Raw genomic sequence first — 17,704 nt, 5'->3', positions numbered from 1 at the left:
CCACCGTGTTTTATTTCGGGTGGCTCAAAACTGAGGTTCTGTTTTGAGGTTTCTCAGCCCTCGGGTGAGAAAGTGAAGCAAAAAGTCTGATCCTGAGGGCTGGGAGTGCGTTAAAAAGTCACTGTGCTCCTTTCCAGCCCCGTGTTGACTTAAATATTCTGCTGCACAGAAAGTGTTGGCCTCTGAAATGAAAAAATAAACACCACAACCGCTCTGCATCCAGTTATATTAACACAGGCTGTGTGTGCAGAGAGGGTGAGGAGAAAAAAAGAGTTCACAAGAGTAGAAAGGCCCGTTAAAAAGTTATTACAAACAAAGCTTTTAAAAATAAATGTAAAGCTTTTTTTTTTTTTTTCTTTTTTTTTTTTTGGGGTTTGGGGGTAAGAATCATTTCCACAGCCAAAGCTGACACTAGGGAAGAAAAGAACAAAAAAAAACCCAAAAAGAGATGAATGTGGGAGCCAGATGGTTTCACTGGGCTTGGCAGGCAGGACAGTGCATTTGCCACGTGCAGCACCTGAATGGAGGAGGAAATTTTGGGTTTCCAAACAGATGGTGTTGAGGGACTCAGCAAAGCTGTTCACATTGGCAAGGAGTGGGAAACTGGGGAGGGTTGTTTTTTTTTCCAGCCCCCAGAGACCCATAAATTGCTGGTGGAGGACGAGTGGGGATCGACCCTTCGGTACTTCCTTTGCGTTCCCCCCCCCCTCCCCAGGTATACACAAGGAAGGGCTTTGGAAAACGTGGGAGTTTTCCAGCTCAGCCTGGGAATTTGTCTTCCCCTGTCCTTTCTCTGCCATCCTCATCCTCTGCAATCCTCTGCTGACAGGTCTGCACTGAGGATCTCGGTGCTGATAAGAGCCCAGGTGGCACCATCCCACCTCGGGTCACCTCCCAAACACCGGAGGCCGTAACTTTTTCTAGACAGAGGAGGAAGGAAACTGCTTTTCTTTTTTTTTCTTTTCATTCTCTCAGTGTCCCCCTTAAAATAATTCCCAGAGGAGGGGGTGAAAAAAAGGAAGCCCCGAGAGCAGGCGGCGCGTTGGGAATGTCGGACTCCTTCCCGCGTCTCCTGCCCGCGGAGTCGGCATGTTCCTTCTGGATGCATCCTGCATGCTGCACCCAGGGCATGTGGACACGGCTGGCAGCTCCCTGCCACCCTCACACGTGGGGTTTTAGGGATATGGAGGTGTGAGAGCTGACCTAGGAGAGGGCAGGTCCAGCATGACCCCTCTCCGGAGGGGCAGCCTTGGGCGTCGCTTCCCAAGGCTGCCCTGAAAACCGTGGAGGGGGACAGTGATTACACTCGTCCACACCTGGTGTGAGTGGGGTTCCTTAGAGCATCACAGCCTTGCACACACCCCCAGTAGGTTCTGGGCAGACCATGTGTGGATTTTCCTGTGCCTGACTTGGCTGTGTCTCCCTCAGACTCCGTTCCAGTCGTCGGGGTTGGACACGAGCAGGACGACCCGGCACCACGGGCTGGTGGACAGAGTGTACCGGGACAGGAACCGCCTGGGCTCGCCCCACCGCCGGCCCCTCTCCGTGGATAAACATGGAAGACAGATATCCTTTGGTGCAGGACCCCCTGCTTCCAGTTCCCTCAGTTCCTTCCTGCCCTCCTCACCTGGGAGAGCTGTTCCCGTCCCTGCTCATGGCACCCCTTCTCCTGAGCTGTGGGAAGGACCTGAAGGGAGTGTTGGACCTTCCCCTGTTCCCTCAGCTCGGAGTGGGGCTAATCCTGCACACGGAGCTGGGGATCCGGGTCCTTTGCTGGTTTGGTGGCACCAGCAAGGGCTCCCCTGGGGGCAAATCCTGCCCGCTGAATTCTGCGGCCTCCCACGATGGGGTCACTGACATCATCCCCCTGGACCTGTGCCAAGCTTTTGGCAGCGTCCCACACCATATCCTTGTCTCTGGACTGGAGAGCCGTGGATGTGATGGATGGCCCCGCTCCGTGGGGGATGGCCACGCTCCCAGAGCTGCAGCCAGCATGTCCACGTGGGGGCCAGCAGTGAGTGGCACCCTCAGGGCTCGCTTTTGGGGTCTCATAATGTCTCTGTTGGTGACATGGGCAGTGGGATCGAGGCCACCCTCAGCAAGTTCACCAGCTTTGTGGCCCCCAACCATGAGAAGGACACGGATCATCTGCTTCCAACCCAAACCATTGCGTGATTCTCTGAAAAGCCAGGGCCGTCTGGGGGAAGCAGAGTTTCCCTTTGGATCCGAGTAAATCCAGCCCGGGCTAATTCCTTGCAGTCGGTTGTGCATTTGATTGCAGGTTGATTCATCCAGTTGGCACTTGCCCAGCGATGTTTCTTCTTGCCTCGATTAGCTGATTATTTCTGATGTGCCACCGTCAGGTTGGTTTGATGGGGCCGGAGGGGCTGTGGGAATGGGGGAGCGGGGGGGATGGTGGCTGCCCAGGGAGCAGTTGGATCTGCAGGAAAGCAGGATGAGTGTCTCTTGCTGCTCAAACATCACAACAATCCACATAATCCTCTGGTTGGAGTGTCCCTTTGAAGTTCCCCCAGGGTGTTGCTTGCTTTTCTCCTGCGAGCTCGGTGCCTTCCGACGGGGCAATTGGAATTATTCTGGGGAAAAGACATTCCAGTGGGCCCTCTGCTTCAGTGAGCAAGTGCTGTTGTTCCCCTTAACTCTGGGCTCACGTGGACAGCTGTCCCTACGGAACGGTGTACCTGTCCCCTCCGTCAGACACCAGCTGGAGAAGGTTGGTAGCACCTCGTTCGGGCAATCAAATTGTCCTGTATCCCTCTCAACCCCATCACTGAAACAGTGGCTCTTCCAACTTGAACTAATTTGTCCTGCAAATCAGTTGTTTCACAAGGAAATCGTCCCTTGGTATGTGCCATCAATAGATTGTTTTGGGTTTTTTTTAATGCAGAGTGTTCAGGTTTTGCTGAGTTGGTTGCCTTGATCTGAGAGGTTGAAATTCTTTCATTTAGAGAAGCTGGCAATAAAAATACCGTGGGTTTTTTGCCTTTTTTTGTTTTTTTGCAGGACAAATTCCGATTCTGCCTTGCACCAGAGCACCATGACTCCAGCTCAGCAGGAATCCTTCTCTGGAGGGTCCCAGGACATGCAGCAGAAAAGAGGTAAACAGGGAAAAATGACTGCAGGTATTCCTGACGTGATCTGCAGGGGAGTTGTGAGACACAGATCTGCTGGTGCTCCCTGGATCCATGACAGGAGTCGGAGTGAAGGGTCACATTTACCTTTGTGGGTGCTGAAATCCAGGAAAAAATGGTTCAGAACTGAGCAAGGACATTTCTCTGAGCCCCAAGTTGTGTTATTCTGGCATTTCTCCCTGGGGAGGAGGATCTGGGCTGGTGGGACTGGTGGAGAGTGCTCCGAGTGCCGCTGAAGGTTGGGAGCAACTCCTGGAGCAGCACAGAGATCACAGCAGCTCAGCCAGGGGTACAACACTTGGAAGGAGCAAGAGCTTCATCTTAGTTCTTAATTTACAGCCTTGAGATTCCCCAGGGGACGTCCCCCCCCAGAGGCAGCACTTCCAGACAGCGCTGATAACATTTCCAGCTCCAGGCTGGAGCAGCCTCTGGAACCACAGTTCTGGTGCCCTCTGCTGGGCCTTGAGCCTGCTCCAGCTCAGGGAACACGGCAGGACTTGAGCATCCTGGAGGTCTTCTCCAGCCTTAACCATTCCCTGGTTCTGTGGAAAGCTCTAAAAATCTGTGTGGGGAAGTTTAATCCTTCAACAGGCACCCAGAGATCGGGGACTCACTGATAGTTCTGAACTTCACATTTTTCAAATTTCCAATCTGAAAGTGTCTCCCTGAGAAGCTTCCTGTTATTGGTGATTAATTATATGGATTGCTTTTTTGTTCTCTTGTTTTAGTTTTGTTACTGACTGTCCCTGGAATGGAGGAAGGCACCTCAGATGCAGACAAAACCCTCTCCAAGCAAGGCTGGGACACTAAAAAGGTGGGAATTGCGCCCTTCAAAGTGTAGAAATATTAATTTTCTAAACACATTGAGGTCAATGAATGCTTTAAACATTACCACAGTAACAAACCACTAGAAGAGATTTGAGATTAAATGTTGTGTTTGGAAACAAATCATAAACAACAGTCCAGAAAGGCATTTTTAGGGATTTATGTGTGTAGGCACGGCATTGATTTTATCAGGAGAAAATCTTGAAATTTAAGATTCATTTGGACAATAAAGCAAAAAAAGGGTGATAAATATCTTCCAAGAGCTTCACAAAGCTCTTGTGTAGAGTAGCTCTCCTGTGCAAATGTATAAAATTAAACTTTTGAGCTGAAATACATCCTGAACACTCATTTCCAGCAGTATCTTTGCCTTTAAAACTCTCTCCCTTCTCTTGTAGACCGGGTCATCCAGACCTAAATCATGTGAAGTTCCAGGAATCAAGTAAGTTTTGAGCAAGTTGGTTTTTTTTCTGAAGAGCACTGAGCTCTTTCTAAGAAAAAAAAAAATACTGTGTGTTGAATATCCTCTTCCTTTGGAATTCCCTGGAAAACCCTCCCATGGCCTAACCCTACTCTGGATGTGGGACGTGTTGGTCAAAAATCCAATGTCTGGTGTTACAGATGGAATTCCCTCTGTAAAAACCACCTTGGAAAGCTGGAATTCCATCTGAGATGTGTCTTTTTTTATTCCCCCTCTCTCCCTAATTCAGCATCTTCCCATCAGCTGACCAGGAGAACACTACAGCCCTGATTCCTGCCACGCACAACACGGGCGGCTCCCTGCCGGACCTGACCAACATCCACTTCCCCTCCCCGCTCCCCACGCCGCTGGACCCCGAGGAATCCACATTCCCTGCCCTCAGTAGCTCCAATAGCACCGGGAATCTTGCTGCCAACCTGACTCACTTGGGCATCAGCACTGCCAGCCAGGGTGAGATCATAACTCCCAGGGCCGGGCTGTGACACCTGGCGCCTGAATTTCGGTCTAAAATGGTGGCATTCTCAGCCCAGAATATTAATGTTTCTTCTCAGAGTTAATTGCTCTTCCCCTGCTGATTGACTTTTCTTTGTAAACAGGTTTTATATGTACAAAAAAAGCCGTGAGAAAGCTGTGTTTAGTTATAGGATGTTCTCGGTGCCCAAACCTGCCCTTTTGGGTTTGAGTTTTGAGTTTTATTTTTGGGAGGTTTTTGTGTGTGTGTGTGTTTTTGTTTGTTCGTTTGTTATATTAGGTTGGTTTGGTTTTTATTTTGTTTGGGTTTTTTTGTTTGAGGTTTTTTTTGGGGGGGGGGGAGTTTTTAATTTTTTTTTTATATTTTTAATTTTTTAATTTTTTATATATAAAACTACATGAGAAGGTTTCTTTTTTAATTCCTCTTGTAATTCGTTGTGCTGAACCCCAGCAACCCCTGTGTTATGGGAACATCCTCAGCAGCCCTTTTATTTCCCTTTCCCTTAAAATGGCATTTTTGAAACGTGAGGATTCTCTTGGAGAGAGAACATTGTTTGCCTCCTCTGAAGCAAAATCTTCCCCTTTGAGCAGGCAGGACCAACGTGGAGCCTTCCCAGGCTGTGCTCACTTTTGTCAGCTTGACTGCTTTGAGTTCCCAAAACATCCTGAATATCCAGGGCTTCGGGAAATGACACCAAGGGAAACATGAGTTGTGCTTGTTGGGGTTTTTTAGGACTTTGGCAAGATGGATAATTTGATTTTTAAGACCCCATAAACCAGCATTATTTGCCTTGTTGGCAATTTCGATTATTCATAGTGATGGTCCTTTCAGGACTTGTTGACTTTATAGGCAAGTAGCCTAAACACCAGTTTATTGATTATTATGATTGTTCTTTAAGTCATTTCACTGGTTTAGACTCCAATAATCATGAAGAGGGTTGAGTTTTCCTGTTGTCAGTGACAGTTGCAGTCTGTTGGTTCCTAGAATAGAAATGAGGCATTGTATCCAAAAATACAAGTTGATTTCCTGTGCTGGGCAGGATTCCCTTTCCCACTTGACAATCCTCTCCTGTATCGGGAAGAGGAAATTATTGTAATCAGGTTACTGACTGAGCAGGTAAGTTTGAGGAGGAAGCAAGAGGAGGGTTTAACCATTTGAGGGCAGAGTGGATTTCAGCGTCCCTGAGCGAGTTTTTTGGTCTCAAAAGTGGCTGTTCCAGGGTCGGGCCGTCGCTCCCAACAGAAATCAGGAATTTTTGCTGCACCCATATCTAGCAAACTAAATGGTGTAAACCCCATTTGCTTTGAAAACTTCTCCTGCTCTCTCAAAAACACGACAAAATAAAGATGGGATGGAATTCCTGCTTCTCTTCACAGACCATCCCACAGCTCAGCCACCGCCCTGCTCAGTGTTGGGGGGCGCCTTTGAAACCGATTTTTCCCCAACTTCCCCTTGCTGCTCTTTGGCAGGAAAAACCTCAGTAAGGCCTTTTGAACCTCGGTGCCCTGCACAGGCACGTCCTTGAGCAGCCCTGGCAGGAGGTGGGGCAGCAAACACTGGTTGTGTCCCTCAGACCTGCACGTTTGTGCCACCCGAGGTTTGTTGGTTGGGTGTTGGGTCACGGGCGCGCTCCGTGAGGTGAAGTGTCGGGTTTGCAAACACAGCCTGGCAGTTGGAGCTGCTCTTGCCTGCTGGCTCCTTGGCAGCCTGGACTTCCTGGCTCCCTGGCATCCTGCCTGGAAGCCTTGAACCTTTGCCAGGTGCCTGGGAGCTCTCAGGCTCCGTGAATCCCTCCTTTCTGGCAGCTCCGGGAGAGAAGCTCGCTCGCTCCGCTGTCCTGGAATCACTTCCCAGGGTGACTCCATGGCTCTGGGCTGAGGCAGAAAACAGGGGAGGTTTCTAAACTTCCAGATTTTTGTCTTGATTCGAACAAATTCAGGGTATTTGTTTGTCCCTACCCCCTGCCAGGTCGTGGCTCTTGGGGAGCGTGATGGATATTTCCTGCGCTGTGCCATTAGAAAGGGAGCTCTTCCTGCACAACCTGTTTTTCTTCTGCTTTTTCCATTAAAGAGGTGTTTGCTTTTACAGTATCTCGAGTGCCCCCTGATTAGCGTGGCTGCAGGATCTGTTCTCTCATTCCCAGAGCCTGAGCCTGTACAAACAGAGCAGGACCTGCTTTGCCCGGCTCGGGCTGTGTGAGGACGATCCCTGCGGGGCCTGGAAGCGCCGAGGCCGCTCTGCCTCTCCCGCTTCCAAGTCATCTGTGCACGAACCTGTGCCTGGATTGAGTCCAGGATAAACCACAGGGATCTTCCTCTCATCCTGCCGCTCCTGAGCCCGGGCAAATTAATTACAAATCACCTAACGAGCCCCGGGCTGCTCGGCCGGGGCGCGTCCAGCCCTTTGCGTGGGGTGGTTGTCCTCTCAGGCCACTTGCTGCTGGTCATCGAGGGGATTACCTGTTGTACAGGTGTCAGTAAAGCCTGGCTGTGTTCCTGCTCAATCTGCTGTGCTCATTCCCAGCAGGAATGACGACGACGCCGGCCCCTTCCCAGCAGCACCGCCCGCCCGCCGTGAGCCCCCTGTCCTTGGACTCCAGGAGACCACAGTCCCAGCAAATGTCCCCCACGCTCTCCCCTCTGTCACCAATCACTCAGGTAGGGCCTGGTGGCAGGGTGGAGGTTGGTTTTGTCACAGATCTGTTGTTTTACTCTGCTCAAACCGGCAGAGAGGGGGAGTTAGGTGGGATATCGGGAAGAAATTCCCGACTGGGAGGGTGGGGAGGCCCTGGCACAGGTTGGGCAGAGAAGTTGTGGCTGCTCCAATCCCTGGAAGTGTCCAAGGCTGGGTTGGATGGGGCTTGGAGCAACTTGGGCTAGTGGAAGATGTCCCTGCTCACGGAAATTTTAACATCCTTGCCCACCCAAACCATTCTGGGATTCCATGAATTTCATCTCTCTTGTCCTGTAATTCCCTTCTTTAAAAGTGTTCCTTAATTCAGAGCCTTAAAAAGGGAGATTTTACTTCCTCTTTCCTAGGACTGTGGTAAAACCCACCTGTTGGGACACATACATTTCCATGAAGGTGTTGTCCCAAAGTGAAATTTGAAAGACATTCCTCATGAGAAAAATCACGATTAACTTTTTAAACTGATTTCCTGAGTGTACCCCTGTGACTGCCCACGGGGATTTCTGAGCTCAAGATTCCACTGGGCTTTTAAAGTGCTTGTTTGTTGTACGCTGGAGGTGCTGCTGAGTCTTTTGAGTTAAACAATCACAGGATGGTTTGGGTTGGAAGGGACCTTAAAGCTCACCCAGTTTCACCCCCTGCCAGGGGCAGTTCCCTCCCAGCACAGCTGATTCTCCCCCTTGTTTCCCAGGCCGTGGCTATGGATGCACTGTCCCTGGAGCAGCAGCTTCCCCCGTACCCCTTTTTCACCCAGACAACTTCCCAGCAGCAGCAGCAGCCGCCAGTGGCCAGTTCCCTGCCCCAGAACCCCCCGATCCTGCAGAGCTCGGGGCTGCAGAGGGGCCCTCAGCTCCCCCCTCTGTCCGTCACGGTACCTTCCACCATCCCACAGTCGCCTCCGGGGAGCCAGAGCCAGCCCTCCATGGGCATAGACATCAACTCGGTGAGTCTGGGAGCAGCTTCCCTTGGGAAAACCCGGCAGGGATCAGCCTGGGCAGCTCGGGTCATCCTTATCCCATTGTGAGATCCATCGTCTCAGGCAGAACTACACGCAGAGTGGAAATTTCTAGGGGAAGTTTGGGTTTAGTGTGCTCTCAGGGTGGCCGTGTTTACGTTAAATTTCGTCCCTTCCAGCTCCAGGTTGGCTTAGGACAGCTTCGATGTATCAGCATTTATTTTACACCTTGCTGGGCTGTTGCTGTGGGAGATTTTTGGGGTGTTCAATGTGTACCCCCAACACACAGACCAGGGAAGCCCACAGAGCCTTGAGAAAAAAAAACCTGCCAAACAAGCATTTTCCAATCCAAAGAACATTTGGGAAATGTGTTGGAAAGCTGTCAAGAGCCAGGTGTTTTCTGCACCTCCTCTACTCAGAACCCTTTTACTTAAGGAATTTTTGGGGCATCCATTGTCACCTTCCAGAATGGGATTTGTGGCTGCCCTCGGTGCCCAGAAGACAGGGAGTGTGTCTGGACGTGCAGGGAGGGTTTATGGGCAAACAAATCCCTTTTCTTGCTCCTTTTAACATGAAATGTTAGGAAATGTTCTGTCTCAGCAGCTACAAAGCCCAAATGCAGGGCCAGGATCAGGGAGGGAGGGATGTCCCAGCTCCTCCTGCTCCTTCTGCCCCGTGTAGGATCCTGGTTGTCCACCCTGTGGTGTCCTGGCAGTGCTGTAGGGACAGGAATTGCTTGGAGAATGAGAAGAAATCATTGCTTATTGATCTGTCACTCGGTTGGGGGTGAAATTTTTAACAGTTTGTGCTGATAAATTCTTCTTGAGAGCAGCTGCTTCCCTCTCAGGACTGGAAGGGGAGGAGGGAAGGACAGTCCAGCAGTGGAAAGGATTCCCACTCAAAATATGTCCCAGTGTTTTGGTTCTAATCCTCATGTAGTGCCAGTACAGCCAGTTCTGATTTCATCCTTTGCTTTCTGTGTTGCTTTCCTCATCCTAAACCTCTTTATGACCTTCACTTTTAGGGTGCTGTGCTTGTATCTTTTAAAGCAACTGAAATAATTCCCCAGTAAACAGATTTAAAAGCAGATTATGGAAAAGCTGAGCTGTCAGAGTCCCACTGGCAACTTCTCCACAGCTTTTGTAAAGCAGAATTGAAATTCCTTTGTAGTTTGGGGGGCTGCTTGCAGTCTGCAAGTGGCAGTGCAGAACAGAAAGATATTTTCCAGAGATTTACAGAATTCCAAACTGTTGGAAGTGCAGTGTCTTCCCACACTGCAAAGCAGCTGATTAAATTTACTGGATTGCAGGTTTTCCTCAATCATCTGTAATTTGTGAGGAAGTAGAGTGAGGAGAGCTGTGCTACTGCTGCTGTTAATTAGTACAGCATTATTTAAATGCCATTAATATTATTAATTTGTTCAAATCCAGGGTTTTAATGATGAGGATAAAGAAGGTAAATCTTGGAAAACACATTTCAGTGTAAAAGTCAGTGATTTAAAGCTGCAAAACGCAGTGTGAATTCCCAGCCAGTGTCCTGGGGTGCAGTGGAGTCTGGGGGGTGACACCCCAGGTGTGTCAAACAGGGGTGTCCAGAACACCCCAGGCTCTTCAGTTGGGGGCAGAGCAGGATCCCGGAGCAGGGCGAACCCACACGTGGGGATGAAGAATCAATGCCACTCCTCTTGAGTTATTCCCAGCTTTCAAGACTTCTTTGCCCTCAATCCTTGGCTGACCTGATTTTTTTATTTTTTTTAATAAATGGAGCACGACTGAGCGCAGGGAGGAAATACTCCCTGGCTGTGCTTGTCCACAGCCCCGTGCTCACACAGACCCCCCCTGAGCTCTCCCCCTGTCAGGGCTGTAACCCTGCCTTCCTCCACAGCCAAGGCCGCTGAAGAGGCTGGTTCCTCCCAGCTGGATCTGCCAGGAGTGTGTGTGTGTGTGTGTGTGTGTGATTTCTGCAGGCCTCCCTCAGTGCCACGGTGTTTAACTCTGTGTCGTTCTGTAGGCGTCACTCCAGCAGTACCGCAGTAATGCTGGATCCCCAGCCAACCAGTCTCCCACCTCTCCTGTCTCCAATCAAGGCTTCTCTCCTGGCAGCTCCCCTCAAGTAAGGGACTCTGTGCTTCCACAGGCCTTGCTTCTCGTGTGTGTTCTAGCTCAGTCTCTCCATCACTGACCCATAGCTGTCTCACTGTAACTCCGTGTGCTCCTCATGCATCTCCAGCGTCTCATCCCGGCTGCACCTCCATTCCAGGGCCAGAGTTTTTCAATAGCTGGTGAATTGCCTTTTTCTAGGGGGGGGAACAAAGCTGCTGTTTGAAGGCTGGGGTTTTTGGGCGGGTTTCTTTGGGGTGTTGCATGGACAGAACCTCCAGGAAGAATCCTTTCGGTTCCCGGTATCCTGGGGGAGCTGATGGGTAAGGCTGGCAGGGCAGAGGGGAGTTCCAGTGCCTCCTGGGGCACTGAATATCCCTTGTGTGGCCAAACCTATTTACAGCAGGACCTTTCTAGTGTGGGAACACACCCTGTGAAGGAAAACACTGGAGAAAATGCTCCTAAAATGAGCAGCTGTACCTTGTGGCTGGCAGGGAGTGGGTTACCAACTCTCTTCCTTGCCTGCCAGCTGGTTTTCCTTCCTCTGTGTGCATCTGCTGCCAGATCCACGTGTCCTGTATGGAAGTCATAGCCTGGGGATGTGTGTGATCCTCTGAAGGGGGATTTTTCCCTACCAGCAGCAAGAAATTAAAAACAAACAGGGTTTGGGGGGTGCCCCAGTGTAAGAAAGGGCATTTTCAATATTGATGCTGCTGAAATAGCTCCAGCTGGGCTGCCCTGGAGAGTCCCACCTGCAGAAACAAGGTGCAGGGAGTTCTTGCAGAGCACCCCAGGAGTCTGAAAATACATTTTCTGTGTCACCATTTAACGTTGAAGGCTGAGGGGCCTTTCTGAGTAAATGACCCTTCACGGTCCCAAAGCAGGAGCTCCATCCCTCATTAGCCAGGCTCAGGCCACTGGAAAGCTCAGACCTAGATCCAGGTCAGGACTGACTGGATATCCTTAACCCTGGCTTAACTGCTGCTCAGCCTCTCTCTCCTTCTGCTGCTGGGAGTCCTGCTGTGTCCTCTGTGTGGCTCCAAACACCACAGTTAACCCTTGGGCCATCCCAGGGGGCAGAGCTGCTGCCCCTCCTGCTGCAAAACCTCAGTTCCCACAGGGGCAGCACAGCCAGCTGGGATTTTCAGGTTGATTTTCTTTCCCCCTTGACAATAATCTCAATCACTCTGTGCTGGTTTTGTCCACAGATTTGTTGCCTCTGGTCAGTGCAAAGTGCAGCAAGTGGGGCACCCACTGGGCTGTAGTTTTTCCTGCTGTTTTATCCCATAAAATCTTCCTTAGGTTTTGCTCTTTTCAAGTGAGACACCACAACTCTGAGAGCAAGGAAGAGGATTTATTAATACTCTGGTATTGGCCTCTTAAAAATGCCCACAGAAGCCTTTATTTCTACCAAATTAAACCCAAGATGGCTTTGCTGTCTCCAGCACCCAAAAGCTGCTGCTGGTGGTCAGAAATATTTAAATGTGGAAGGAAGCAATGGAGGAAAGAAAAACCAGTTTGGAGGGAGGATTGGGGTTGGTTGTGGCGATGGGGGCAGCTCCCAGGTGCCAGGATCCTTTAACCTGCCCACAGTGAAGGCAGAACCCTTCCAACAGGAGAATATCCCCATGGTGGAAGAGCTGCTCTTCCTTCCTGCGTGGATCTCCTCACACATCCACGCGTCCCGGGTGGAAGTCATAGCTTGGGGATCCTCTGAAAGGAGGGACTTTTCCCTGCCAGCAGCAGGAAATTAAAAACCAAGCTGGGTTTGGGGGTTCCCCTGTGTAAGGGAGCGAGAGCAGGAGTGGGATGAAGTAGGTGCTCCTCTTTCTCCCAGGAATTTTGGGTTCCACCCTTGCGGTGTTACGAGGGGCACCCTTTAAACCCGGGAACGATGCCGGGTTTGGTGCGGCTCACACCCTGTTCAATCACCAGAGGTTCTCCTTCATCTTCCCACCTCTCCAAACCCTTTTTTCCCGTGTCCCAGCCCTGTGTGTGTGTGTGTGTGTGTGTGTGTGTGTCCAGCCAGGGATTGGAAAGCTCTGCCTGCAGCCCCAGCTCTGTGTTTGCATGGCTGTCCCCTCCCCTCACACATCCTGCTCCGCTCACACACCCGCCTGCTTTAGTGCCTCCAGCCTGGACAACCTGGTAGGTATTTTGGGGATGGATAATTCCAGCCAGGGAGGGGTTTTGTGCTTGGGGCTGTTTTTTTTTATCCTTGCAGTCCCCCCAGCATTAACCCCAGAAGATCCCCCGCTGACCAAACCCTCTGCCCAGTGTTCCTGCCGTTCACGAGATGTTCTTCCCGGAGCTGTTGATAAATCCTCCCAAGGCTCTGAAGTGTTGGAGTAATGACATTTGCAGTGGATTTCCCTCGGGAGTTTCAGTGCTTGCAGCTGTAGTAACCGAGCACACTTCACATGAGGAGCAAATCCCGTGTTTTGTTTGGAGTTACTGACCCAAACTTGCACAGACACGTCCTGCTCTCCTGGTGATTATTTTTCGGGTTCCCTGAAGTTTTTTAAGGGTGGGAACAGTGCTTAGTGAAACACAGAGATTTTAGGGTTTGCCCTACTGCTGGAGAGCTCCTGGGGAAATGAAAGGACAGGGGTTTAAAGGGGAGAGAAATACCTCGGTGCTCTCTGGAGCTCTGGAATAGCAGTTGGATTTCTGGTGCTGCTTTTGCCTCATGTTGAGCCTGTGACACCCTGAAAATTCATTTTTTTCCTTAGAAGTGATTATAACCCAGAGGTTGGATTGGATTGGATGATCTCAGAGGTCTTTTCCAGCCTCATTGATTCTATGATCCCACAGTGCTGATGCTGTTCCTGCCCCTCCACCTGAGAATCATTTTCCGTGGCAGAGTTATGGTCCTGATCCGCTTGCCTGAGTGAGCTCTGGGCTCTGACTCCAGGTTTCTCAGGAGGAACAGATGGAGCAGGCTGGATAATCTGGAGTTGGGATAAGGCTGCAAATGAGGGCTCAGTGGTTAAAAAACCCCCGCATTTTCCTTTAAATAAATCGATTTGAGTAGTGCTTTGCCTTTTATCAGCTGTAACGTGGCTCTTGTGGTGTTTGATCTCCTCCGGTGTTTGATCCCTCTGGATGTTTGATCCCTTCAGGTGTTTGATCTTTGTGGATGTTTGATCCCTCCCAGTGTGTGATCCCTTCCTCGCAGCCCTCCCGGGCAAGGGATCCAGCAGCCCTTGGAGTTTTGAGGACTTGATGATAGATTGGAAAAGTTATTCCAGTGACACCCATTTCCCACGTTTCTGTGGAGTAGGGATGGCCTGGTTGCTACGTGCTCTGGGTGGGACAGACCATAAATCCCAGGAAAGTGAATCCACAATCTCCCAAGTGCATCCAAACCACCCCCTTGGACACAGGGATGCTCTGGGATCAAAGGGGATCTGCCCAACCAGAAGCTCTGGAATAGGAGTTCCAGCCCCCTTCCCTCGGGGAGCCTGGGCTGGGAATTTCTGCCTTGATGCCACATTTATCCAGAATCATCCCTGGGATGTGTCAACCGAGGGGTGAAGGTGGTTTTGCTTCAAAAGGAATTTATTGGTGCCTCTTTCCTGGTGTTCCCCTCGGAGAGGGGCAGTTTTTGAGTTCTTTTCTTAATACAAGGTATTTTTGGGAGTATCTTTAATCTCTGGCTCTTCAGTGCCTTTAGCTGTGGGGTGCCTGTTCTGATGCTTCCTAAGCTTTTCCTTCATTTCCCATTCTGCTTAGGTTTTCAAGGAGGAAATTTGTAGCCTTCTGCTTTTAACTAAACCAGCAGTTGAATTTCTACCTCAAGGCTGAGACAATCTCTTCACTCAAATTATCTTTAATAGACATTCTCCTTGCCAGTAAATGGAATTTTTTTTTTTTTCAGCTGGAATATCAGAGTTTGTGAGTTTTAAAGAAGTGATCTCTGATTTTTTTTTTTTTGTATCTGCAATTTTTTTGGGGTACAATATTCCATAGTGTTAAATCACTGTCCTCACATTCTTGGTCACCCTTAGGACAATTGATGAATTCTTGGTCACCTTCAGAACAACTGATGAATTTTGGTCACCTTTCAAAGAATTGATGAATTCTTGGACACTTTTTAGAACAATTTATGAATTCTTGGTCACCCTTAGAACAATTTAAGAATTCTTGGACACTTTTAAACAGTTTGTGAATTCTTGGTCACCTTTAGAACCATTGATGAATTCTTGGTCACCTTTAGTTGATGAATTCTTGATCACCTTTAGAACAATTGATGAATTCTTGGTCACCTTTAGAACAATTGATGAATTCTTGGTCACTTTTAGAATAATTGATGAATTCCTGGTCACCTTTGGAACAGTTGATAAGCGATGGAGAATAACGATAAACCCTTGTGGTGCCGGAGGGCACAGCGACTTTTCAGCAAGGCTCAGGAATTCCTCCTGGAATTCTTGCTGATCCCGTGCTCCCCTGGCCTTCCCCCTCACCTCTGCTGCTCGTGGAAAACCACTTTAAACCGTGACTTTTGTCCTTGCAGAGCCAGAGCCAGCCCAGCCCCGCCTGGGCTCTCCCCGCCGCCCTCAGCGTGGCCTTTCTGCCCCCGGGCCCCCCGAATTCCCCCAAAAGCCGAAGCCAGCGAGTTGGTTTTGTGCCCCCCCGTGTGTGTGTGTGTCCATCCCCCCGAGTTTTCCGTGTCGTGTGTGCTCGGGGAGGAGCTGCTGGGGGTTCTCTGCCCGTTCCCGCGCTCGGGGCGCTCCGGCTGCCCCGTGGATGTCCCGCAGCTCCCGTGGGGCCGTGGGGGCCGGGGGGGGTTCGCACCATAAAGCCTCTTGTTTTGTTTTCAGCATTCTTCCATGCTGGGCAGTGTTTTTGGGGACTCCTATTATGAGCAGCAGATGACAGCTAGGCAGGCTAATGCCCTCTCCCACCAGGTGAGCAAATTCATCTCGGCCCCAGCGGCCACTTCCGCCTTCAAATTAAGAGCAATTAACTCCTAATTATTCTGTGTCGCAGCACGTTCTGTCCATGTAGAGTTTTCCTTCTGTTCTTTTTAGTTTCTGACACTCAGGAGTTTCTTTTCTTGTTTTGTTTGGTTTCCCCCACCACCACCCTTTCCCTCCCCCTCATCCCTCGTAGCTGCAGGTGCTTGTAAAGGTGTTCCTCCAGCCTTTGCACTGAAAAGGAATGAAAATCAGTGAAAACAGTTAAAATGACAAAGATTTAAAAATAAAAACGGTGAAGATCGACTTTTCAGAGGAAAAATAATGAAAGGAAATTTAAAAAAAAAATCGATTTAAAAAAAAAAGAAAAATTTTTAAAATAATGACAATTTTTAAAAAGGAAAAGCAATGAAAGGAAATTTAAAAAAAATCCATTTTAAAAAGAAAAAGGGTAAAAAGAGATTTTTAAAATAATGAAAAACTTTTAAAAAAGGGAAAAATAAAGGAAATTTTAAAAAAATTGATTTTAAAAATGAAAAATAGCAAAAGGAAATTTTGAAAACGATGAAAGTTTTTAAAAAGGAAAAATAATGAAGGGAAATTTAAAAAAAAAATCAGTTTTATAAAAGAGTGAAAAGAAATTTTTAAAAGACTGAAAATTTCTAAAAAAGAAAAAGAGGAAGAAAGAAGGAGGAAAAAAGAAGGGAAAATAAATTTGAAAATAACGAAAATAAATTTGAAAAGGGCAAAAAATTAAATTTTTCCAATGGTGAAAATAATTTTTGAAAATTTTTGAATGCCGAAAATTTATAAACGTAATAAAAATACGAAAAACAACCCAAAATGAACATGAAGATAATGCAGAGCGTGGGCTCCCTTTATTTTCCATGGAAAACTCCCTTTTGTTTCGTTCCTCCCATATCCAACCCCCCCCAGTTTGAGTTTTCCCACCCCTCCTCCGAATTGGGCAGGAAACATTCCGGAAAGCTCTGTGCAAACAGCCCCTCCTTTGAGCAAGGGAAGCTAAAGATGAATTTGTTTGCCTGTCTCTCTCTCTCTCTCCCCTCTCTCTCTCTCCGCGTCCCGTCCCGTCCTCGAGCCTTGTGAGTCGTTTTGGCCGCAATTCCCGAGGGTTGGGAGTAACGATTGCCTTTGTGCCTTGGTGTGCAGCTGGAGCAGTTCAACATGATCGAGAACGCCATCAGCTCCAACAGCCTCTACAGCCCCTGCTCCACCCTCAACTACTCCCAGGCTGCCATGATGGGACTGACGGGCAGCCACGGCAGCCTCCAGGACTCGCAGCAGCTCAACTACTCCAGCCACGGAAACATCCCCAACATCATCCTGACAGGTGCGGCCCCGCTCTGCTCCGGCCTGGAGCAGCACGGAGGGCTGTGGGGGGGGGATCCACGAGGAGATGAAGCTGCTGGAGGAGGGATGGGGAGCTGAGGCAGGGCCTGAGGAGCAGCACGTGGGTTGTGGAGCTGGAGCGGGGGCTGAGGGGAGACCCCTCAGGGCCTCCCCCCAAGGGGTAGCTCCGATCTCTGCTCGCTGTGAGCAGGGACAGGACCCAGGGAACGGCTGGAGCTGTGCCAGGGGGTGTTGGGATGGATTCAGGGAAAGGTTCTTCCTCCATAGGGTGGTGGGCGCTGCCCAGGCTCCCCAGGGCAGTGGGCACGGCCCCAAGGCTGCCAGAGCTCCAGGAGCGTTTGGACAACGCTCTGAGGGACAGGGTGGGATTGTTGGGGTGTCTGTGCAGGGCCTGGAGTTGGGCTGGATGGTCCTTTTGGGTCCCTCCAGGCTCAGGATATTCCATGATTCCATGATCCAGGTTTCCTTTAGCACAGAGATCACCTGTCCCAGGGCCAGAGTGAAGAAGGAACACAGGACAGGCTCAAATCAGGGTGTCACATATGGTGGCCAGTCTGGTCACAGTTGGATTTTGGAAACAATCCCTGCGCAGGGATACAGGGAGAACTGTTGGCTCAGTCCATGCTGCAGCCAGGCCCTGCTGTTTGGAATCATGGAAATTGAGGTTGTTCCTCCTAAACCTGAGGGAGAGAAAAGCAAAGAGACACCAAAGATACAGGCAGGAACTTTGCTCTGTGTTTGGTCGTTC

At 49.7% G+C, this 17,704-nt stretch overlaps 1 protein-coding gene across 1 annotated transcript in view; it reads left to right on the top strand.

Moving 5' to 3' along the window:
- The window catches only part of CRTC1 (CREB regulated transcription coactivator 1), a 41,019-nt gene that overhangs the window by 17,887 nt on the left and 5,428 nt on the right, over nt 1-17,704 (top strand). Inside the window, exons 4-14 of the mRNA XM_050320884.1 lie at nt 1,429-1,566; nt 2,670-2,731; nt 3,022-3,116; nt 3,878-3,963; nt 4,370-4,413; nt 4,682-4,902; nt 7,451-7,581; nt 8,304-8,555; nt 10,578-10,679; nt 15,490-15,576; nt 16,756-16,936. Of these exons, the coding sequence (XP_050176841.1) occupies nt 1,429-1,566; nt 2,670-2,731; nt 3,022-3,116; nt 3,878-3,963; nt 4,370-4,413; nt 4,682-4,902; nt 7,451-7,581; nt 8,304-8,555; nt 10,578-10,679; nt 15,490-15,576; nt 16,756-16,936 (1,399 nt within the window). The remainder of the gene's footprint in view (nt 1-1,428; nt 1,567-2,669; nt 2,732-3,021; nt 3,117-3,877; nt 3,964-4,369; nt 4,414-4,681; nt 4,903-7,450; nt 7,582-8,303; nt 8,556-10,577; nt 10,680-15,489; nt 15,577-16,755; nt 16,937-17,704) is intronic.

This window comes from Myiozetetes cayanensis, unplaced genomic scaffold (assembly GCF_022539395.1).
Source record: "Myiozetetes cayanensis isolate MyiCay16 unplaced genomic scaffold, myiCay2020 scf26, whole genome shotgun sequence".
NCBI classification, from domain to species: Eukaryota; Metazoa; Chordata; class Aves; order Passeriformes; family Tyrannidae; genus Myiozetetes; species Myiozetetes cayanensis.
Note: the sequence above shows the minus strand (reverse complement) of the source record. Positions and strands in the feature narration are given on the sequence as shown.